General features: G+C 34.6%; 1 protein-coding gene across 1 annotated transcript; it reads left to right on the top strand.

Moving 5' to 3' along the window:
* Positions 1–210: 210 nt before the first annotated feature.
* Positions 211–15,015, top strand: LOC138328507 (zinc finger CCHC domain-containing protein 10-like). Its single transcript, XM_069275342.1, has 4 exons — positions 211–322; positions 7,620–7,781; positions 10,751–10,801; positions 11,196–15,015. Exons 1-4 carry the CDS (start codon positions 279–281, stop codon positions 11,461–11,463), a joined length of 525 nt encoding a protein of 174 aa, XP_069131443.1. The 5' UTR covers positions 211–278; the 3' UTR covers positions 11,464–15,015.
* The last annotated feature ends 1,757 nt before the right edge of the window (positions 15,016–16,772 follow it).

Raw genomic sequence — 16,772 nt, 5'->3', positions numbered from 1 at the left:
TTGCATTAATACTTACTTCTAAACAACCCCGAATCATTTCTTGTAATCTCATATTGTCAACTTTACATTGATGTGTGATTTTAAAAAAGTACTATTGAAAAAATAGAGAATCTAAAGAATAAAAATGAAATGTAATTATCTCGTGGTTTTAGGGGAGTTGATAGAAAATGTCCCGGGTCCAAGAAGAGTGTACAACATTTCCACAAGAACATCCGACACTGAAGAACGTGGGGAAGTATTTCAGTGAACACCGGCTAGTCATAAACAAATACAACGTGATGGCATCGTCGTATGCGCTTCGAAACTCTTTCTTCAAGAAAAAGTTAGTATATTTATTTAAACTTATAGATGTAGCTACTATGATCTTGTTATAGAGTGTAATTTTACTTGATTTGAGACCAACAAACTTAGCTGATTAAAAATGTTCCAAATACTGGCTCTTGACTAAGATTGACGTTAGATAACGAACGGACACACCAACTGTTCAACATCAGAGTCAGACATGGACTAACGTCAACGCCAACCGAACGTTATGTAACATATGGCTATGGCAAGCAAAAATGGGAAATTATATAGATATCCACAACTCATTTATGGATATCGACTGTTTAGTGACTGGCTGCTGACATTTATAAATCATATTAATATGGTATAAAAGTTTTTATTTGCATGATACATGTAATCACAAAACTAAATTTAAATGTACTTTACGAAAGTCACAGAACTTCTAAATCTGTATGGGCCATATTGGAAAAAAAGGTATGTCATTATTAATATAATGACCGAATATCTCGTTATAACATCTTAGCTTTGTTGTTATTACGAGATACTAAGATTGTTATTACGACAATAACTTAGTCTGTTGTTTCTTTATCCGCGATTTATTCCAGGGGTTATTATCACTGACATTATATCCACCCCTGGACTATATCATAGTAAAATTGGAGGCAACATAAGACACAGGTAATGATGAACATCAAAGGAGGGGTACAAGCAAAATTTAAACAATCATGAAGCATTTCATCAAGCTTTGATCATAAGACAATAACACAATCCAGTATATTCAATTATCGACTCCTTGGGTGACAATAATGTATAATACTACCAAAGGAGTTTGACATTCTGTCAATAATATATAGTATACATATATAAAAAAATACCCCTATATACTATATAAAAAACACCAGGAATGAAATACATCGCTGGCCTAATTTTTCACCACCTTTCGTAAAACTTTTGTAAAATTTGTTCTGGGCAATGTCTGCATTTGTCACCGTGCCGATAATACAATAAGATGTTATTCTTCAGATATATAAACACTAATTACCTGTTCAAAACTCCATCACATTAAGTTTAATTCCAAGTCATTTTGAAAGTTTGCAGATTTCGCGGCCACTTTGTTTTGTTCCTGAATCTATGCGCTGACGTCACACAGTTCCACACAAACAAAATTTAATTATTTTGAAATCCAATTATTTTACTGTAAACTGATAAGTAATTTGTTACTTATAAAATTTATATGCTTGTTTTATATTGTATACATTTTTTCGTGAATTAAAAAGATATTTTTGAATAACATTTTAAAGTTTTAAACAAGGGAGAGCACTCCAAATGGAATATCCTATAGAACTGATTGGACTGGAATCTGACATGAATGGAAACTAAATGGGTTTAAAAGTAAAAATATTCGTGATATGTCTGATTTCATTATGTATTTTATAGGAATGAGTATAAATGTCAAAGTTATAGGAATATTTTAGCCGAAAAAATCAAGTTTGGTACTTTTGATTTAGATTCAGACCCAATCATGTTTTAAGGATGTCCCATTCCATCTTGTGACGTCAGCGCATTAAATTCGGGAACAAAACAAAGTGGCCGCGAAAATACGGTACTTGATTTTTAGGTCATCTGTCAGCATGTATCTTTATGTGGTCGTCATGCAATATACACCATCCGTCATCCGTCATCCACCATGCTCCCTCTGCTGTACATGTTCTTACTCAATAAACGAAAAGCCCAGGGTACGAATATTTGGCCTGTAGCATGCTGACCTTTATTCTAGGTCACATAGGTCAAAATGGCTGAAATCTTTAAACAGCTTCTTGTGAATAACTAAGGCCTAAAGACCCGATATTGAGTCTGTGACATGCTGGGATGAATTGAGGTGTATAGAGTTTGTTCAAATGAATGACCTTGATCTTCATTCAAATTCACAGCTGTCAAAACTATAGAGAATTTCTAGTATACAATCCTTTAATTATTAGTCAAAAAAAAGATGAACATTATCAATCTGTTTGATTCATTTTGCATTCATGCAAAGTTGTTTTGCCCTACTGTATACTTTGACTGTGCTGTATTGTGTCAATAGTCAGATGATTATTTAGTTTAGGCCTTTTGTTAATTCTAGATGGGAATTTTAGACAAGAGGGGAATTCATTCCTTCAAATCCTTGAGGGGAAACTATCAGTAAATCAGAGGAAGATTGATCCCTGGAACTCAGAATTAAAAGGATTGTCCTTATTTTGTTTGAAACATTCTTGGATAAAGAACCCAATATCTGTTATTCAAAAAGACTGAAGGGGACCTATGGATGTTTGGTCAATGGATGGGACGCCATAACTGTTACTAGCGTATATAATGACATTAAAGTTATGAAGAAGCCATATTAATGATTGTTGACCTACCTTGAAAATAAGTGTTGACACACATACTGACTAGATTCTAAATTACCACAACACCTTATTAGCATACAGATCCTCAGCTATCATGTGTAAAGATTTCAGAAAGACAGATGGAATCCTTGTGAGTAACCACCCCCTCCCCTTTAGGCCTTCCTTCTCTGTTAAAAAATCACTCTTTCCATTGACAGACATAGATCATTCTTTGGTGGGTGCCAAAATCCCTATGGTATATCTTGTTTTAGAATAGGTAAATGTAAAATCTTTGTTTGTATTGTTTAAAAATGTATCTTTTATTTGTTTGAATTTCATGTAAAATGGGGCTGTAGTGGCAGAGAAGTTGTACAGGTTTTACTGAGATGTCCCAACATAATACTACTTGTAAGCCCTCAATCCACCTTTAGATTTCGATTTTGAATCCCATTTGAGGCTAGCTGCTAGGTACTGACTGTTGACTGTTGGTCAGTGTTTTTCCTCCTGGTACTCTGGTTTTTCTTCACCATCTAAACCTGATATGTCCTTAAATAACCATGGCTGTACATTTGTATAATGGACTTTAGTCAAACCAAATCACTGTATCTATGAAACTTGTTTGAATTGGTTTTCGCCTGCCAAGGCTTTCAGTTGTGAATTCTAGACAGTGCTTGTGTTTATTAAATTGATATTATTACATGTATAGATACAGGGTAAATGCAAAATTGAATAATCAGATTATAGATGGAGAGCAACACAGGCCAAGAAGGCCTTTTGTTTTTGATAAATATCACTTGGTCTAACCTTGTCGCTAAACCTATACAATATATCAACAACAGTGAATGATTCCCAAGGGTAAGAAAGCAGCTATGTTTCTCGTTTGCCTCATATATTAGATACTGTCTGCAAGGAAAGGTCGATACTAGCAAATTGTTCATTAACTTGCTTGTATTGCTCTTCTCTAAGGACACATTTGGACTATTCTCATTCTATGACTGGAACAGTTCATTACGAAATCATAGGGTTAAATCACTGTAAATGAGTTTGCAAATGAAGCATCAAGTGTATTGCTGTAGTGACTGCGTAGATCCTAAATTGTGCTTTAATTTTGTCGTTTTTGTTATTTTTCTGTATCATATATACTGGTATATATATATACAGTGGGACTGTGCATGCAAGATGCTAAGCAGAGCTACCGGTATATATGTTTTACCATCAATTATTAGCATTTGATATACACATATTCAATATACCGTATTCGACTCAATAAGTGCCCAAATTGTCCCTATATATAAGCGCCCCTCCCGGCCCCCATTTAGGGGCCTAGATTTCAATTGCCCAGGCATCAATAAAGACCAAAACTACACAAAACTGTACAGATTTGCAATAATTTCGTCTTAGCACCTTTTCATTTCTTCAATATTTTAAACGCCCTGGGCACTTATTGGATTGAATACAGTACATGTATGTAATATCTTTTCTCCATATTTTTCATACTCAGAAAAGTCTGCATAAAGTTTTCTTAGATATCATTGTTGTTCTACACTTAAGCTTCCATTCAGATCAGAATATTTTTTTTTTAGTTTTATTAGTTTAACAGCCAAGATCATGTAAGGATGTGCCAGGTTTGTTGGTGGAGGAAAGCCAGAGTACCCATAGAAAAACCACCGACCAGCAGTCAGTACCTTGCAACTGCCTCACATGGGATTTAAACTAAAAAAAAGACCCAGAGGTGGAGGGCTTGTGGCAATATGTTCTTACATGACCCTGGCTGTTAATAGGACGTTAATTAATAAAACCTTTGTGATGCTTTCAATACCAGCATTGTATCTCAAATATCTACAATGCAGGTATTGAAATCATCACAATTGTAAAAAAAATGTTAAATGCAAGGGTTGGGGGTGTTTATCTACGGTAGATTCATCAGCTCCTTTCTTGAAGAAGGGAGGAACACTTATTACAGCAAATACGGTATTTAAATCACAGCTTTTTTATTTGCTTTTTTTATATAGAATGTAAATGTATTATTCTTGTAAATTGAGCTGTTTGCAGATCCTCATTTATTTACTTCAGTCAGCTCTGGGCTTAGAAATGTAATCAAACGGTATTGATTTTTAGAACAACTTTTCTCGGTGTGATTCTTGTTTAACGCGAAGGCTTCTATAAAAATCCACTTTTCTATAAAAACTTACCTATGTTTTTGTGTCATTTAGTTCTAGCATGCCACCATCCATGTATACATGCTGCCGGCAGTTTTGATGATTTTGATAGTAACATAGATTTAATGTTCTTTTGTCAAAATTTTGTCCTTTAGAATGTATATGTAGCGTCAGTTTGCAGTAGCTTGTTGATAATGAACTAAAATACAGAAGCTACATTTGATAGGAACACACAGGTTTAATGTTCTTTGCCAAAATTTTGATCTAAAAATGTATTAGTTGCTAGCTGAATGAATTAAGATACAGGAGTTGCAACCCATGTCAATTCATTTTGGGTTATAATTAGAGACTTAAGGACAGATATGATGAACTTGTTCCAGATAGAACAATTGAGGGTGTCTTGTAATGTTCAAGGATGGAAGTATACAGTACAGACTACACCATTTCTCACCTGTCTATGAAACTTTTATTACACATGGAAGTGAACATAAATACATCAGGGCCAGCAGTATTTTTAATGATCATTATTGGAATGATAATTAGCCAGAACAATATTGAAAAATATTTTCTAATGAGGTTTTTTCCTGGAAAAATTCCTTAAGATCCAATTCAGCAGTGTTCTCACAAAAATACCTGGTAAAGTAAAACGAGATGGATGACCTTCATTTCCCAATGTCTTAGATGGGCCATTAACCAAAGTGTATTTGGTAAAGGAGTAACCATGTTATAGAACCATATTTATTTTGGACAAGAGAAAATCTTCCATGTCAATGGTTACCTGATATTAGCTAATTCCAGCATATTTTTTGTAGAGAAGACAGACCCTGTCATATAGTGGTTCATGCTCAGCACAAGGGAACAGAACCTCTTGTAACCTCGGGCCTCTCACAAGGTCAAATGTGCAAGCCTCTCTCATAAGGTCAAATGTGCAGGACTCTCTCATAAGGTCAAATGTGCAGGACTCGTTCACAAGATTAAATGTGCAAACCTCTCTCATAAGTTTAAATGTGCAGGAATCGTTCACAAGATTAAATGTGCAAACCTCTTTCATAAGGTTAAATGTACAGGTCTCTCTTACATGGTCAAATGTACAGGTCTCTAATGAGGTCAAATGTGCAGGACTCTTACAAGGTCAAATGTGCAAGCCTCTCTCATAAGCTTAAATGTGCAGGTCTCGTTCACAAGACCAAATGTGCAAGCCTCCCTCATAAGTTTAAATGTGAGGACTCGTTCACAAGATCAAATGTGCAAGCCTCTTTCATAAGGTTAAATGTACAGGTCTCTCTTACAAGGTCAAATGTGCAAGCCTCTCTCATAAGGTCAAATGTGCAGGACTCGTTCACAAGATTAAATGTGCAAACCTCTCTCATAAGTTTAAATGTGCAGGAATCGTTCACAAGATTAAATGTGCAAACCTCTTTCATAAGGTTAAATGTACAGGTCTCTCTTACATGGTCAAATGTACAGGTCTCTAATGAGGTCAAATGTGCAGGACTCTTACAAGGTCAAATGTGCAAGCCTCTCTCATAAGCTTAAATGTGCAGGTCTCTCTCACAAGGCTAAATGTGCAGGTCTCTTTTACAAGGTCAAACAAGTAGGTCTCTGTTACAAGGTCAAGTGTGCAGGACTCTAACAAGGTCAAATGTAAAGGTCTCTTAAAAGTTCAAATGTACAGGTCTCTTACAAGTTCAAATGTGCAGGACCCTTACAAGGTCACAGGCCTTTAATACAAGGATAAACGTGGAGGCCTCTCTTACACATGGTCAAATAAGCATGTCTTAGTTACAAGGTTAAATATACAGGCCTCTTACATTAAAGATGCTATATATAACATCAGGCATCTCTTACAAGGCTAGATACCCAGGGAAAACTCAATGACCCCTCACAATTTGCAAAATACTCAAATGGAACTGAATCCAAGATTTCTTTCACATGTGCCTAAGGCTAAAGTCTCAATGACAAGGATAAATACTATACAACCTCAGTCCGATCTCAAGGTCAAATGCTCTATTGATGGCCATTTAGTGTAGCGGTGTCGGGCGGCAGGTATATAGTTATGAACGCCATTGATTACCTGCTGATGAGTGGTGACATTTTCCCCAGGCACAAACTGAATCACACTTCAGATAGAACATTGTATTAGGAACTGCATCAGTTAATCAGAAACGGCCCGATATTGATCAAAAGGTTCAGGCACACGATAATGGCCATCAGCTTTACAGTCACATAATATCGAGTTTCATCATAAATCCCTATATAGTGCTCAACCTGCATAATTGATACACCAGAATGTCATGCACAAATTCCCATATAATTGTCAAGGGCTGACCTTTTTTATGTCATAAACAGAAAGCATATATTGATTGTGAATTTCTTTTATTACATGATTGCAGAATAATGAACAGTGAAAGATTTTTATGGCATCAGAAATGGATAGCGTTTTCTCTTAATCAATATAGGCTTTACTAGCTTTAAGTAGCCAGTGCCGATATGATTACATTTGCAGCGAGTGTTAACCTGTATTTGTTGTAAACACGGCAATTTACGGTATAAATTAAACCACAATCACTCGACAGACTGCATAACAAGCTTCGCGTACAGAACGCCATGGTGACATGCTACCTGGCAGTAAAATCTGAAGCTGACGTTTTCAAAAATGACTTTCTGTACCAGGGAGACGTTGTGAAAGAATCGTGATAGAGCGCTGCGACAGATAGATGGTTTTGTTGTAAATTTCATCCAGTTTTATCCTGTCTGGAGGTTTTTATTGGCTATAATTTTCAAGTATTCTGTGTTCATTTTTCAACAGGGAACCAACTGCTGAGAACTATACTTGCCAGAAATGTCTGCAGAAAGGCCATTTTACGTATGAGTGTACTGGGAAACGGAAATATGTGTATCGCCCTTCTCGTACCAAGGAACTGGCTAAACGAATGAAAATGGCTGAGGAAAAACAGAAACTGGACACACTGTGAGTATAAAACACTTTAAAATATAATTTATAGGTGAATAACAACTGTTGTTCAGAGATTTAGATTATAAATGAAAAGGAAAGTTTCTTTCTTCTTGAATTTTAGGGAGTTTTGTGTTTGGTTTGTTTATTTTTGTTTATTTTTAGGTCCTATTAACAGCCAGGGTCATGTAAGGACGTGCCAGGTTTGTTGGTGGAGGAAAGCCGTGTACACAGTTTATTTATGTAAATAGAATGATAATTATCAGGTGTTAACTAACTTATTAAATGCAACAATAATTAAAAATTTAAATGTAATTATTAAAGCAAATTGTATCAATAACAGGAAATAAAGACTCATTAAATGTTCAATTGCAGAATACCATGTTGTATTGTTTTTTCGCAGAACAGATTTAAATACCATTATTACTGGAATAAGCTACTGGCATACTTAAATTAGAAATTACCAAATAGGATGAAATAACAAAATGTCGGTTTTGGACCAAAAAAAAATCCAAATTTATTTCAGAAATTACTTATTGATTAGTTTGACATATTTCTAGTCATTTAGATATCCTGAATTAGTAAATTAATGTACCAGGTATCTGTTGATTATACCATTTTTTACCCAATAAACACCCTTTTTGATTCCTTTAAATTGATTACTTTTGTAAATTGATTTATGGCATACTGTGTGCAATGCTATTTTATGAAAGGCTTGTTCAAATTTGGTTCTATTAAACACCCCCTTATGTTCCCAATTGTTCAGGCGTCTAGCGTACTTATTAGGTGGAACACGTTTTTTAGACATTTTAATTTAGAAATAAAAAGAGAACCTACATTTGTAGATAGGAAAAGAGAAATTACATCACTATGGGGAGGAGACATTTTATTAAATTAACCTCCCTTGTTGTGTCACTAGAAAACAAATTATACATATTTCATAGTTTTTGCATCCAGATAAAAATCACATCAAACTTACATTGATCACCATGATGTTAATATAAACCTTACTTCATTCAACTCTAGAGACACGTTTCAATTCTTCTAATTAAATTAATTAGATCGACTGTTTATTTTAAAACAATTTGCAAATTGTCAACTGTAGGTTGAAGTTTTTTTTGTAAGAGCTCTGGTTTTCCGAAACCGTTAAATCATGGCTTTGGTTTGTTTGTTTGGTTTTACGTCCTATTAACAGCCAGGGTCATGTAAGGACGTGCCAGGTTTGTTGGTGGAGGAAAGCCTGAGTACCCGAAGAAAAACCACCGACCAGCGGTCAGTACCTGGCAACTGCCCCACATGGGATTCGAACTCGCATCCCAGAGGTGGAGAGCTTGTGGTAATATGTCGGGACATCTTAACCACTCTGGTTTTCCGAAACCGTTATATCATGGCATACTCTGAATGGAATATAAAATACAACATGTAACCTGTAAATCGATCCTAGTCAGAGTTTTGTCTGTCACCGATTTATTTTGATGACCAGACTGTTTTTGATTCATCATTATAATGTGTCTGCTGGAGATACCAGACAATTTTATTTGTCAGAATGTCTCAGTCAGGTGTCATGGCTACCAGTACTCTAATGCCCGTTAATTTGAATAAAGTGTTTGTCATCGACAGTTTCAGGTGTTAGCGTCTGGTATAAATGCCTTAGGGATGTATAGGTTAACAATTCCAGGTTACAGATGAATGTTTTGGTTTTGATCAGAAAATGTCTGATGACATGCCGGTGTTTTCTCAAATATGGCAGATAGTGGAAATATTACAAGCTTGGAAATTTCACTTGCGTATCCTACCCAATATAAGCACCCAGGACATTTAAAAATTGGGGAAAAAAATGAAAAAGTGCTTAATAACACAAAATTTTAGCAAACCTATTTAGTTTTGGTAATATCCATATGTGGAAATATCAACATTTACAATAGCAACAACAATCATGTGCTTTCCAAGATAACAGTTTCATCTATAAATAGCAACCATTTAAATGTTGGTTACAGTTAAAAATAGCGGGAGCTGGCATGCAATATTTCCATTAAATATTAATAATTTTTTTGAAGCTCTGCATACCGTAAAAGATGCTAATTTTGGAAATTAAAAAAGTTCAACACCCAGTCATGCCCTTTGTTCTGGTTTTTTCAAGTCGTATTTGTTAAAACAAAGTACAATTGTATATCCCTTTACAGAAAAATAAAATTCCTGAAAGCTGAAACTTTTTTTTATTTCAAGTAAAATTTATTGATATTTGCTGTTATCAAATTAAATCAGTTAGGCCAGATTAATCTTATTTTAAGTGTCTTGTATCAACAGCATTTGCCTATTGATTTCTGTCGTTATCATACTATTTAAGGCGAGACTAAACTCTATTTATGTTTCATGTATCAACAACATTTGCCTATTGATTTTTGTCGTTATTGTAACCATTTAAGGCCAGACTAAACACTATATATGTTTCATGTATCAGCAACATTTGCCTATTGATTTCAGTCAATATCATACTTTTTAAGGCCAGATAAACACTTTATGTTTCCTATTTCATTGATTAATGTTTTCTGCACCTAGTGAGTCTAGACTTAGCGCAATTTGTTGTTCATGCATTTCAGAGACTTTCAAAGTCGAAACAGATGTTAATTGATTTCTGCTGTACGTGTGATTGTTTTAGGCCAAATAAAACACTCTTTGTGTTTCTGGTGTACACAGACTTGGGTTCTATCTGATATAACCAGTATCAATCATTAGGCCAGACGAAAAACTTTGTTCCAATTCTAGAATGATGAATACCTGCTGTAACCAGTGGATAGTTACAGTGGATTAGGTCAGACCAAATAATGTTTGTTTTCCCTGTGCCAACTTCTCCAGAAGAAAAGAAGGAGCATTTATAAGGATAGGGGTGCTAATTACAGAAAATACAGTAGGTCAGATAATCAGAACCCTTTAGACTGAGGCTGCATTTTATTCTAAATTGATATAACTTTTATTGCTTTGTACAGGGCAAAGGTGACTAGTGTTCAAGACAAGAAAAAGAAAAAACAGAAGAAAAAGTAAGTGTTCATATAGGAGCTCATAAAAAGAGATAATTCAAAATCCTTGTACAATAAATGTATGTGCAGTAGGATTGTTATGAAGGAATTAGTGCACCACAGTTTTTAAATAAAATATTTAAAGTCTGCATGGCATAAGATTTAGTCTCTTTGATGACATAGTGTGTATTAGGTTTGGCTTTATTGCTTCAATGTCCTACAAACAGGCAGAGACCCAGAGTACCCGGAGAAAAACCACCGACCAGCGTTCAGTACCTGGCAACTGACCCACATGTTATTCAAACTCGCAACCCAGAAGTGGTGGGCTTGTGGTAATATGTTGGGACATCTTGACTAGCTGTTGTGCATTGTAATCAATTTGTTTTCTTAAAGCATTTATTTTTGTGATTGACAGGTCTGAAACAGATTCCTCCGCCGACTCAAGTTCCAGTAGCAGCGATTCAGACAGTGATAGCTCTGTATCGTCATCTTCATCTGACTCCAGCAGTTCTTCATCTTCCTCCTCATCATCATCATCATCCTCTTCATCTTCATCGTCTGATTCGTCTTCATCATCGTCTTCATCATCATCAGACTCTGAATCAGATTCCGACCATAAGACAAAGAAATCTTCCAAGAAGTCATCAAAACGGAAGAGGAAGAGGAGAAAAAGTAGATATTGATGATAGTCAGAGCGTGATAAAACAGTTATCACCTAGACATTGACATTTCATTGGAAAAATTGTATAAGTGCATTGACATTTCAGTGGAAAATTTAATAAGTACATTGACATTTCAGTGGAAAATTTGTATAAGTACATTGACATTTCAGTGGAAAATTTGATAAGTACATTGACATTTCAGTGGAAAATTTAATAAGTGCATTGACATTTCAGTGGAAAAATTGTATAAGTGCATTGACATTTCAGTGGAAAATTTAATAAGTACATTGACATTTCAGTGGAAAATTTAATAAGTACATTGACATTTCAGTTGAAAATTTGATAAGTACATAGACATTTCAGTGGAAAAATTGTATAAGTACATTGACATTTCAGTGGAAAATTTAATAAGTGCATTGACATTTCAGTGGAAAATTTAATAAGTGCATTGACATTTCAGTGGAAAATTTGATAAGTGCATTGACATTTCAGTGGAAAATTTGTATAAGTACATTGACATTTCAGTGGAAAATTTTTATGAGTGCATTGACATTTCAGTGGAAAATTTAATAAGTGCATTGACATTTCAGTGGAAAATTTTTATAAGTGCATTGACATTTCAGTGGAAAAATTGTATGAGTGCATTGACATTTCAGTGGAAAATTTAATAAGTGCATTGACATTTCAGTGGAAAATTTTTATAAGTGCATTGACATTTCAGTGGAAAAATTGTATAAGTGCATTGACATTTCAGTGGAAAATTCAATAAGTACATTGACATTTCAGTGGAAAAATTGAACTAGCTAGTACATTGACATTTTTGTGGAAAATTTGAATTATTTTGTGTAGAAGCTAGTTATATTTATGTGTTATCTACATTGCTTAACTTTATTGGAATTGAAAGAAGAAAAAATTTAAGTAGATAATGATGATCGATAAAGGGAAGTGGGGAGGGGGGGGAGCGAAACCATATCATGTATCAATACACTGACTGTGTCACAGTGGAAAGTTAAAATAATGCACAGTGATTATGACTACTTGTTGAAGTCAGTGATGTTTATTGTATTCTACAGCTTCTAACAATGTTGAACTTGTGTTGACTTTGTCACAGATACTAGATATAATGTAACTGTATTTGTTATGAAAACCTATGTTTAGTCAAAGAATGATATGACTAATATTCATTTGATATGTTTTTGTTTTCAAATTAAGGTCCTCGGAGAAGTCTCATCTGACCTATTGTGATTGCATTTGAATCTGTTGTATCGCATTGTGCATTGTAAACAATGTATATAATATGTATATTCTTAAGTTCTCCATTAGCCATGTGATGTGGCTCCAGGCCCACTTTCACTAAAATTTCTAACTTAAAATTTCCCATAGAGAAACATTACGTAAGTTAAAGTATAATCTTAAGTTAAAGAACTTTCTGTAACTGCTGTAATGCTTTCCTATGGGAAAAAGTTAGTAAGAGTAATTTCCTTAAGTTAAGGAATGTTCATGAAACTGGGCCCAGAATCAGCTTCAAACTATCAAGCTCAGCATTATGAAGTATGAAATAACTTCTTTATCTTGTATATTTACCTGTAGCATGCTAGGATGAAAGGTTATCATACAACGTTAACTTTATCTTAATATCATTAGAACCAAGGATAATTAAATACACGTACTAAGTGTATTGGGTCTGCATTTTAATGAAGGAATGTTTTAGTGATTGATCAGTCGTAGTGTGACGAATGCTTGTGATTGGACAATTATGATGAGGCGAGTGTTTGTGATTGGTTAGATTGGATGAAATGGTGGGGGTTTTTTCTTCAAGAAAACGAGGCCAGAATCTCCTACTGATGGAATCTATATGTATAATTAATTGCTGCCTTTTGTGTTCATACGACCACATACTCATTTATTGTGACTATCTAAAAGAGGATACTGTAAAAAGACAATTTTAGCGATAATCATATTTTAGCGGATTTCGCACAAGAAACTTTGTCCTGAAATATAATTAAGCCAATTACATGTTTCACATAAGACTTTGATGCAACTATGATTGTAATTGTAGGAATTCATCGTTACCCTAACTCGTTCCAAATCTTGCTTTGTGAAAAAATTAATTGCTCCAAAATAACTTTTAATCTAAATTTTTTTTCAGTTTTTTAACACCGTATTCGACACAGTAAGCACCCTCATCCCTATAATTAGCTCCACTCCGTCCTTTTTTAGGCTTGGTTTCCTTACTAATTTCTTTTTGAAATTGATTGATGGTTTACTTTGTAGAATAATTTTATGAAAGGCTAGTCCAAATTTGTTTCTCTAAAGCGTCCTCTATAGCTATTTGCTTAAATTTTTTAATTGCCCTAGGCGCTTATTGGGTCAAATACGGTAACTTACTTTTAAAGATGCTCCACTGCTGATAGTGCATGAATGATACCGATCTTTTGAACAATAACTGATGTATAATCGTGTTTATATGTGCATATAAAATAATTTATTTTGGTGCTTGTGCGATCTGTACTTAATTCTATATAGGGCATAGTGCCATGGAATTTTTTCGGGATGCAATTAATTATTTTGAATAATTTTATCTTGAGTTAAAATAAGAAGCGCAAACTTTTCAATGGTGGTAATGGTCTTAAGTAAGTTACTTTTGTAACTGATGAAAAAGACTAATTCGTCTGCTCCTATTTTTGATAGAGAAAAAATACCATTCCTCAGCGGTGAAGCATCTTTAAGTGAAACATTTACTGTTGTGCAGTAATCACTTTAAAAACACTTTTTTGAAACAGAATGCTAAAGAAATAATAAATATCTTCCCTTCTTAAAGTACTTAAAAAGAGCCTTAAAGAAATGGCAAAGATTTTCATGATTTTAAGTTTTGAACGATTCATCGCACGAGTTCATGAATTGCCATCTTTTGTTCTGTTCCTAAATTTTGAGCACGAGCAGTTTATTATATATAATGAATGGTTCATGCATATTTCTAAAGTTCTTGTAGGGTTTAATTAAGCTTGTGTTGGAGTTATGGTTCTTAGATTAGATTTAATGCTGAAGTTTCAATGAAGAAACTTCTAGCTAGGACATTGGATAGTATGGAACGTTAATTAATTGTTGATTATTAGCTGCAAATGAACATTATTTTTGTTGCAAAATGAACAATATTTTTATTGATATTTTACTAAAGTTAAATTGTTCAAACTTATGTTGAAAGAAAAAAAAAATATTTTTGATAGTTAGAAAAATATCCCTTTGGAATATATACTTTTACTGTTTATTTTGAAATCAAAGTTTATAAAATTGATCAATTTATTGAAATCACATAAACACTAGAAACCAAGGTCTATTTATGCCATTCATAATTTTTGAGTTCTTCAATTTCTTTATGACAGCAAGGTTGAAAGTGATTTTATACTGATGGTCTGGTTACGCAAAATCCATGAAACTTAAAATGCTAGACTTATTAAACTTATTTTATTGAAATGATTTGTCTTGTTGTCTTTGATGTAAAAGTTTCATCTTGGGCATAGCCCAAAAAAAGCCAGGAAAAAAACTTGCCAATAAATAAATAACTTTATTGAAGTCAGTGTTGAATGATTTGTTTGTTTTCCATCCTATTAGCAGTCCAAATTATTTAATGGAAGAATCCAAAGGTGGAGGAAAGCTGGAGTACCTGAAAGAAAAAAACCACAAACCTACAATCAGTACCTGGCAACTGTCCCATGTTGGGTTTTGAACTAGAGACACTGAGGTGGAGGCCCCGTGGTTATGTATTGAGACAACTTTGCTACTCAACTTGACCTATCCCACGTATTGAATGAAGGCATTATCAATTCTGTTACCGAAAGAGAAAAGGTGACATAATACCAGTTGCAATGAGGGAAATTCACAATACTTTGAAATTCTCATTTAATTTGTGACTAGATCTACATCACAAAGGTCATTTAAAGAAGCGCCAGAATTTGACGATAGACAAAGCCAAAGTTCTGAAGAAAAGTCACCAACCTACCATGTATTTGCAAATATGTTAACTGATCAAACCCACCAACTAAGGATGATAGAACGACAACCACATGTGGACCCTGTCATCTGTCTGATTGCAGAGGCGTAGTCGGGGTTGAAACAATGTTTATGCAATGTTATTCCCTGCTGAATCCCCTCCAAAGCAACTTGTCCCGGAACAGTTCAAACAATCCAGGAAACCGGATAAAATTTTCTGCGACTCAATGAGGCCGTATAAAATCCAAATAAATACTGAAAATCAGGATTCACGTCACTACATTTCTGGACACTTAGTATTGTAAGTGTATTCAGATTAATTTAATTCGTGCCTTAGCATAACCATCTGATAAGAAATAAATGTTCATAACACAAGTATTGCACAATATCCAACAAAAGTGATGATATTTTCAAAATAGTCTATACATTACACATCGTAGCACAGCATTTTCTACTATTTTACCCTTCTTTCTCTCCCTTTTTTAACTCTCACCACCAGAAACCCTCTCTTTGGCTCATTCCACATGATTACTCCCCTCTACCCAGCTCACTTACCGATTCAGCATCACCCACCAAATTTCAAGCTCATAGCCCACAGGGACCTGGCACGATTTTTTTAAACTAACAGTATACATATATATATTATAGTATCAAGGGTATGAACTCGGCGGTCGAGAAAAACGGACCTATTTTTTTAAAACCATGATTATTTTAATAAATGGGTTATATACAACATTGACGGATATCTTACCTTAAAGAGAAATAATTTATCTTTCCATTGAGTGCTTGATGAACAAAATTGGCCAAGTATTGACGAAGTTATGGCTTGATGAATCGAGAAATTTACGAAAAATATGCTAGGTAGACATTTCCCTGTCCGGTCGAAATGTCGTCTCGGCTCTAATGGGCACCTCAAAAACCAAGCCAAAACCACAAAATCTACGCTTGTGGTGGTAAACAGTACCCATAATTGTGTTCATCCACAATCTCCTTTGGAGGTTTCATGACCCGTACTTTGTAGAAACTCCATTTAAACATCGTGTAGCTCACTTACTTTAACCGTCACCGCCACTGTTTACATTTGTTTTTCGGAACGCTTACATAATTTGCATAATGTAGTCACGATATGTAAAGTCGAGAAGCGTTCCGAGAGAAAAATGAACATGGCGGTGACGGTTAAAGTAAGTGAGCTACACGATGTTTAAATGGAGTTTCTACAAAGTACGGGTCATGACAAAGGAGATTGTGGATGAACACAGTTATGGGTACTGTAACACTCTAGATTTGGATCAGGGCAAACCTACAGGAAGGCCAATCAGGGTTTAGGGGAGCTTTGATTA

Source organism: Argopecten irradians, chromosome 7 (assembly GCF_041381155.1).
Source record: "Argopecten irradians isolate NY chromosome 7, Ai_NY, whole genome shotgun sequence".
In the NCBI taxonomy this organism is placed as follows: Eukaryota; Metazoa; Mollusca; class Bivalvia; order Pectinida; family Pectinidae; genus Argopecten; species Argopecten irradians.
Note: the sequence above shows the minus strand (reverse complement) of the source record. Positions and strands in the feature narration are given on the sequence as shown.

Coding starts and splice junctions, on each gene's coding strand:
- LOC138328507 (XM_069275342.1), top strand. CDS start 279: ATGGCATCGTCGTATGCGCTTCGAAACTCTTTCTTCAAGAAAAA. Junction 323..7,619: donor AACTCTTTCTTCAAGAAAAA/GTTAGTATATTT, acceptor ATTTTTCAACAG/GGAACCAACTGCTGAGAACT. Junction 7,782..10,750: donor AAACAGAAACTGGACACACT/GTGAGTATAAAA, acceptor TGCTTTGTACAG/GGCAAAGGTGACTAGTGTTC.